The sequence below is a fragment of the Cavia porcellus genome, unplaced genomic scaffold (assembly GCF_034190915.1).
Source record: "Cavia porcellus strain 051 isolate PalLab524CR breed Dunkin Hartley unplaced genomic scaffold, mCavPor4.1 scaffold_1, whole genome shotgun sequence".
NCBI classification, from domain to species: Eukaryota; Metazoa; Chordata; class Mammalia; order Rodentia; family Caviidae; genus Cavia; species Cavia porcellus.
The window spans coordinates 20,150,138-20,158,820 of record NW_026947484.1 but is presented as its reverse complement, the minus strand read 5'-3'; the positions used below and the strand labels follow the sequence as shown (position 1 = coordinate 20,158,820).

Genomic DNA, 8,683 nt, shown 5'->3' with positions numbered 1-8,683 from the left:
GTTCTTGACCTTTTCATTTTATTTATTTGAATTTTCTCTTTTAATTAAAATTAGCTAAAAATCTACCAATTTTATGTTGACCTCTTAAAAGTTCAACTTTTTGTTTTCTTGATATTTTCTGTTATTTCCTATTTTTCTGTTGCATTCCTACCTTCATATGTCAGGGTACTAATGTATATTATTTCTTTCTTTCTGCTAAAATTGGAGTGATTTGTTTTTTGGCTAATTTCTTTTGTGTAAAATTTGATTACTTTAGGGGATTTTTGCTCTTTTTTAAAATGTCCTATTTTATTACAGTAAACATTTTTTTCTTTTTACTCCTCTTATAATCCAATTATATAATAAAAAGTGAATTTTTAAAAAAAAACCAGACAATCATAAAACTTTCTGGAGAGTTATTAAAAGGCAAAAAATCTTACATGATCTGCCCTTTATAGCAGTTTTATTCACATAGACAAACACATGAAAACAGGAGTGTCCATAGCTCAACAAATGGACAATGAAAATCATATATATATATATATATATATATATATATATATATATATATATCATTCAATTATGTTATGCATTACATTATAAAATTAGTTGGTAGGTAATATGTAATACAGTCATGCAATACCTTGGTTCACTAATAGTTCTGTTTGTGAACAGTTTAGTTCACAAACAGAAGCATTTGGCAAAATTTTGCTTCCTTTCACACACTCTACATTAAATGTTAAACACCATCTTCCTCAGAATTGTGAAATCAATTAAGTGTGTGAACCACGGTCTCCCTGACAGATGCTAACATAATTATAATTATCATATAATTTCCATATGATAAAAATATTACTGTATTTTTACTTATGAAGTACATATAATGCAATTTTACTTAGCCTTGTGTAAGAATTGTACATTGTTATTTATCACAATATGAGTGAATCTGAAGGATATAGTAGTATGACCTATAAGATACTACCTTATCGCCATTATATGTGAGACATAAATACTCTCACAGTAAAGAGGAGTAGAATGGTGCTTATCAAAGTCTGAAAGATTAGATAAGCAAGAAATAGGATTCCTACATTTTATGTGCAGCATATTAACTACAGCTATGAAGGCTATATTGCATACCTGAAATTTGCTCAATAATAAATTAAAGAAAAACATTAATTTACTGAGATGATCAATGTGTTCATTAGATTGATTGCAATTATATAATATGTACACATATCAAAACATCCAGAGTATGATTTAAGTATGTGTGCTGCCTCCTGAGCAATTCACTACACATTAACAGGATGAGAAAAAGTACAAAATAATACTAATGACACTATTAAAATAAGTCAACTTCTCATAACATTTCTTTGTACATTTTTCACTCTAGAATATATTCCAGTAGAGATTGAGAGTTTCAAATTGTGTTTCAAATTCATTTGGGTTGTCTAATTAGTAAATGATTAGGGTAAATTTTATGTATAATTTTGTTATCAATTTAGAGTATAGTCTTTTATTTGAAAATAGATCTTCTATATGATTTAAGTCCTTTGAGGTACTATATGACAATGTGTGTTATGACCCCATTTGTTTCCTATCATGGTGAATGTTCCGTGAGTGCATGTGGGTACATAATGAAATCTCACATCTGTCTTCAACTTCCTATTTCTGCTCCAATACACATTCCAGCATTAGTTTCTTGTAAACTATGTGGCATACAGGACTTCTTTTAGGAACAAACCAAGCTATATTAGCATTTTAATCAAGGTTTTCCACGAATTGTTCTGAAGGGTAAGAACCTGTAAGACAATTATCATAATTCCTAGAAGCTACAAAATACAGATTGAGTAAGTCAAGGGAAATCAAAACACAAGGCAGTTCCCCACAGCCTTGAAAAGGAAGACTCATCATTAACATGTCAAGTCTCCTCTAATTCATTTACAGGTTCAAAGAAATTCTAATTAACAACCAATCAATTTCTTTGTAGAAGTTGACAAATCTGTATGAAGTGTTTGTATGAAAATACAAAACACAGTTGACCTTGCCTCTTCCACATGTCCTCTGCCGTCCTCAGGCCCAGGTACCCATCTTAAGCCCTACCTGCTCATCAGGGCCCCAAAATACTGCATTCCCCAGCCACGTGAAAGTGAAAGGACTGACTGCACAAGAAGTCAGGCCACCATAGAATACTAGGCACAGGCTGGAGAGGTGCTTCTCAAGAAGTCAGGTATCTCATGCTTTAGGAAAGATGGCTCACAAATATCCCAAATAATATGCTGCACAGATACTATAACCTCATCAAACAAAAACGGGTTAGGGAATTCCTGGGAACCTACAATAAATGCCCAGAACTCTCCTTTTTGGACTGGGGTAAAGACTTCACAAGAAAGGTAAAACCAGAAGAGGACAGTTGTTCAGAACGTTGCTTAAGAAATATTTAAAAATGACATAAAGAATGTCTATAAGGTTTCAGGAATAAAATATTCAACAGAACTAAGCCCTGGCAGCTAAAGCAGGACTTCTTGGGCATGTGCAATGGGGATGACCGCGGATGGACTCGGAGTGGAGGCTGCCATCTCCATTAGGCTGGAAAATGGAACCCATCTGGGGAATCCCTGGAAGCCGAGGGCACTGTGTGAAACCATCTGCCATGAAAATTTGGCCAATGGAAATCACTGGGAATCCAAAATTGCTGCTCATCAGGTCATATTGTTCAGCGAAAATAATAAGATATGATGTTTGTTGAAGCCTTAAGTTTCAGCAGCTTGGTCACTTCATTAGAAAGACAAGCCACTGGTTTGTCTGTTGTGACTGTAAATTTTAAAGCAAATATGTATTCACTCATGTAAGAAAAGATTTATTATTGAAAGTGAATTAAATGGAAATATTGAGCAGTTATTTGTAAAATATAGAGTGATGTATTCTGGCTAGACTGTGAACAAATTAAAATGCTTCTCAGTCAGCATCATTCTCCAATATTTCTTTTTCAGGTCTGCGTCAAATTGCTGGTAAATACAGAAAAGAGTTGCTTTCCAGTCAATGGAATGCACACCACTTTCTTGCCTCCCTTGTGAGGATGGGCATTACAAATTCTTATCCTTTCTGCATGTCCATATATGTTTAGGAAACTTCTCATCTGAGGTTGTCTGTTGAATTTTATGGACTAGTGGAGTCTGTATTGTTTTGCATTTTGTTCAAAATGTCCACATGAATGTGTATGGGTCTGACCAACATGTTTCAGTTTTTTATCAGCTATGACATGAAGAAAAAAACATGACCAGAGTTCAACTGGGATCTTAGAGCCAATGAAACTTGAAACAAAGTCAAATATTTTAAGAAAGTATAGTTTATGGCTAAGTACACCAAGAAATTTGGTAAATGTGAGATAACAGACATAGATTAATATAGACCTGATTTGTGAATGGATGTTTCTACTAGTCTAAATGTGTTTAGGGGGATCAGCCATTATTTTCAACTTACCAACATAATTTCTGTTTTATTATATTTTGGGGAAATGGGAGTTTCATTTTGCTTTAAGAAAGTTAAAATGTTGAAACATGGATAAAATATATAATTTGTCATAATGGATACATGAAAAATAGACTAGTTTCATCTTAAAGTAAGAAAATAACCAAAATTAATTTACTACATGTGGAAAACAAAAATTCAGACATTTTATTCATTTAAAACTTTGGGCAATTCATGAATATACTTTAACATTGTTGTTTCATTTTGTGTTCTTTTGTGTGTAATCAAGCCCTATATCATTATTTATTACATACATTTCACAAAAATAATTAAACATGGAAATAAGGAAAATTTTGCACAACAGAATCTCAAGTACAATGGGAGTGTATGTCAGATTTTGAGGACTTCGCAGTTGCCCATGCGCTAATTAGGAATTTCTGAGATGTTCAACCCCGATTCTGTCCGCTCCTGGAACAGATTGGTAAATTTCAAGCATACTTTTATTGTTCTTCATTTCGGGTTTTATTTTTTTCTTGTTTTTTTGAGTGAATCTTGCCATGCAGTTCAGGCTGACCTTGATATCATGCAGCTAAAGCTGGCCTACAACTTGCAACCATTTTCTTGCCTCAGCCTTCTGAGTGCTAGGATTATGGAAGTGTGCCACCATTTCCAACTATCATAATTTTCATACTCTTCAAATATGCATTGTGGAAATTAGCAAGAAAGCAAAATATGTAAAACATGAAAACAGTTACCAAGAAGTCCCTAACCCTTGAGCAATGGAGAAGGCACTATCAGCCACCAGGGAAAATCAGCAATGAAGCAGTGCAGCTCCTGTTTCCAATGGGCTGGCAGATGTCCTACCAGCTGCCTGAGTGAAGCAGCTAGGAAGCAGTGTAGCCTCCAGCCTGGTACGCCTGTAGAGGCCTTACTGGTTGCCTGGGAGAAGCGATAAGGAAGCCGTGTTTTTTCCCTGTGTGTCTACAGAGGCCCTTTCAGACAGGGAGAAATAGAAAGGAAGCTGTGTGGATTCCTCCCTGTGTTCCTGTAGAGGCCTTACTGGCTGGGGAACAGAGGCAAGGAAGTAGAGTTGCCTCTCTGTGCTGGCAGAGGCCCTGTCAGCTGGGGAGAACTAGCACCTACAAAGATGAAATTAAATGACACCACTGCATTCCAATTAAGATGGCTAAAATTTAAAAATCTCTCCAACACCAACTTCTGACAATGAGGGAAGAACTTGAAAACATCATTTTTACTAGCTGGAAAACAAAAGGAAACGCTCTGAAAACAGTTTGGCATTTCCCATGGAAAGTAAAATATATACTTGCCATAAAACTCAGATATTCTATTCCTAGATATTTACCAATGAAATTAAAACTTGAAGCTACATGAAAAAATATTCACTCATACACATTCTGTATTATCATATTAGAATATTTTCACTTGTAAATTGAAATATCTGGAAAGAATCTGAATATCTCTAATTGAAAAAGGTATTAACAATGTTAAATGAAATATATTAGGTCTGCAATGAATGCTCTGCTGATATCTGCAAGAATACTCAAAGACATCAAACGCATGATAGGAAAGAATCCTGTTTCAAAGTAATATATATATATATATATATATATATATATATATATATCCTTGGATTATTAAAGCAATATTTGAGTAAAGGCAAAATTAGGACAGCAATATATCAGTGATTTCCAGGATCTAATGGAAAAAGACCAGTTAACTACAATAGTACAGGAAAACATTATAGGGTGATAAGCATTGAATATATTGAGTGCAATTGATCCAATACAGTGGGTACTTGGCAAAACCCACCACAATCTCAAATTGGCTTCTTATGGTTTCCCCAAAAAGAACATCTAACAGCAATAAAGAACTTCAATCCAGTTTCCTTTTCAAGGGAATCTCATTTTTTAAAGAAAACTGTTCACCAGATATCACTGTAGCTATCCATGAAATCTTATATTCAACAACCCTAAACTTAAAAAAAACCATAGATTTTGACCTAGGGATAGAAGTAATTTTAAAGCAGAGCTCATAATCCAGCTAGTAAATCTGTTATACTGATCAAATAATGAGCATCGCAACTTCAAAACTTCTCTTTTAGTCCCACAAATTATCTGAACATCAGGCATATTTCTTTATCATTAATGTGGAGCACAGAAAATTTCATAAGGCGCTTATTTTTTCTCCTTGGAAAAAAGTACAACCACTGTGCTGAAGTACAGTTTTACCTAGGCTGAGATAAAGCAAGTTAAAAGAAATGATGTGCTTGGTTTTATCGTTTCCTTACTTCTAAAAGAACAAAAACCGAAGTTTTGGCCACATCTTCCACAAACTTCCTATTACATTTCTTACAAAATAAAGGTCAATTAATTGTCCTTCTTTAATAGTATTGTATAAGCAAAGAGATACATCCTTAAAGAATCCAGTAAGGTGACAGCATCATGCTTAGGATTTGCTGCATGTATCTTACACTACAATTAATGAGTTTCAGCATGAAGATATTCACTCCATAGTTAACTTTTGACACCAAATTTTTTCCATAGAATTTTTCATCTCTGAATTTCTCAAAGTATATATTAATGGATTCAGCATAGGGGTAATAACTGTGTAGAACACAGTCATTAATTTATCAACAGGAAAGTTGGAAACAGGTCTAACATACACAAAAATACAGGGAACAAAAAAGAGCACAACCACGGTGATGTGGGAGCTGCAGGTAGAAAGAGCTTTTTTTCTCCCTTCCTGACTGTGAGTTTTAAGAGAGTTTAGGATGAAGCCATAGGAGAAGAGCAGGAGGATAAAGACCATCAAGCAGATGGCTCCACCATTGGCGACTACTGTCAGGCCAATAAAGTAGGTATCAGTGCACGCAAGCTCCAACAGTGGGTACATGTCACAGATGAAATGGTCAATGACATTGGGCCCGCAGAAGTGGAGACTAGACACAAAGACAAATTGAACCACAGAGTGTATAGAACCTCCAGCCCAGGATATCACCAGCAGGAGGATGCAAACTCGCTGATTCATGATGGTCAAATAGTGCAGAGGCTTGCAGATAGCCATATAGCGGTCAAGGGCCATCACCACCAGAAGGAAGACCTCAGCACCACCAAATAGGTGTCCCATAAAGAGCTGACACATGCAGGCTTGGAAAGAGATGATATTTCTGCCACTGAGCAGGTCGATAAGCAACTTGGGTGAGAAGACAGAGGAATAAACGGCATCCATGAATGACAGACAGGCAAGGAAGAAATACATTGGGGAGCCCAAAGAGGGGCTGGTGATGACAGTGATCATAATGAGCACGTTGCCCACCATTGTTACAGTGTAGATTAGTAAAAACATGACAAATAATGCCATCTGTCCATTACGATTCTGTGTGAGACCCAGAAGGACAAACTCTGTGACATTGTTACTAGGTTCCATTCAGCCTTCTAGAAGGCTTATTGAACAGAAAAGTGGTGAGGAAAGCAGACCCTTACAGAACATTGTGAAGGTGACAGTGATTTAGTCTATTACAAAGCACATCTCCATTGTTATATCTGCAAGAGCAATGAACACACAGCATTTAGTAAGCCTCTGTTGCAATTCTTTTCCAAACAGCCCAATAGCCTTGTGGATCATTCTAATTATACTTGGATGAATTTGTTGGGGCTACAAATCAGAGGGGTTTTTTTTTGCAGTGGGTATCTGTAGAGAAGAAAGATGAAACCATTCTAGTGATTCACACATTTCACACTTTCTTTCAAATATGTAAACTTCATGACACAGAAATCAGAAAGAATAAATAGGAGAGAGGCATTTGCTCTGGGGAAATCTGTTCTCCAGTCATGGAAATGAATCCTAAGTACCTTAACTAACATAGATACAGTCTTTCAAACTGATGGCATTTGTAGGGAATAATGTCACAACACAATCTGTGCCCCTGAAGTGACATCTGTCTGTGAAAGTTCAGGTCGTAGTATGAAAGAGCATTATGAGGTTTCAGTCATGCAAATATAAAAGAACTTTGAGTCTTATTAATCTCTTATTAAGTACTAAAGGTTTGAATTGTGATTTATCAAAGAGTATTAAATCATCTGGCACACTATTCCTTGTAGAAAAAATTGTATGCATCTGATCATCAGATTTTTCAAAATCTCTGATTCTTTCCATTTTATTCTTGCATCTTGCAAATTCCTGAAATATTTACAAACACTATCCTTCTTTGAAATAATTCTTATAACTAATGAAAACTGAACCTTTAATGTCACTGTCTACTGCGTTAGGACATCACTACATAGATTACAAAAACATAGCCTCCTGCAGGAATAAACTCATATTCAGTGTAAGACAGCATCACTGTGAATCATTCTTTTAAAATGATATCAGAAATATTGAAAAACTAAAGGAATTGAACTACACAATCTCAGAATCTGTCCAGAGAAACTGATACAATATGATTAGTGCAACCCTGATACCTTTTAATATGGTGATACTTTCTTCTTACATATTTATATAATCAAGTAAAAGTATTCAATTCCGTTACTGGATCCTGAAAAACATTATCCAGTGGCAAATTGGATATTACAACTACAATGACCAAATAATTACGAAGGTTCCATTTAGTGTAAATGTAAACAGCATCCAACACATTCTCAGGGCTCCAGCATAGCACGATCTGGAATAATGGAATAATGAGATGTAGAGCTTGTGCTGCAATCCCAGGTTAATTCCTTTTCTATCTACATGACCTTCAGCAAGTTAATAAATATCCATGTGCTTCCATTTCATCAATTTTAGTATGAGATATTGAGAACATCTATTCCTGGGTTTATTATTATACGTACAGTTTCTGGACCACTGTGGGACACCAGATAAAAAGTTAAAAAAAAAAAAAAACCTGATACCTATTTTACTGCTTCCAAATGGTTCACTGTGAGGATGGTATCGTGAAAGATCACCAGAATCTCTCAATTTAATAAGCATTATTAACAGGATGTGATGAATAGGTGTAACTGATAAACCCTATAGGATAGACTAAAGTGAAATTGTATTTCTTAGAATTGCATTTTTATTACATATAAGTACCAGCAATATTTACCTACGAGCAAATATCTTCTCAGTAAGAGAAAAAAGGAATACTCCGCACATGTGAATATGAGAGTAAAAGAAGATGTGCAGAATTCAAGTTGTTACTGAGACCACCTGCACTGGCCCTTCTGGAAGTCTCACG

General features: G+C 35.2%; 1 protein-coding gene across 1 annotated transcript; it reads right to left on the bottom strand.

Annotated features, from left to right (window-relative positions):
* Window positions 1-5,970: 5,970 nt before the first annotated feature.
* LOC100717244 (olfactory receptor 4A5-like) lies at window positions 5,971-6,894 on the bottom strand. The gene has a single exon (XM_003464016.1). It carries the CDS (start codon window positions 6,892-6,894, stop codon window positions 5,971-5,973), a length of 924 nt encoding a protein of 307 aa, XP_003464064.1.
* Window positions 6,895-8,683: the final 1,789 nt, after the last annotated feature.

Excerpts from the sequence above, each read along its gene's own strand:
- LOC100717244 (XM_003464016.1), bottom strand. The coding sequence starts at position 6,894 with ATGGAACCTAGTAACAATGTCACAGAGTTTGTCCTTCTGGGTCTCACA.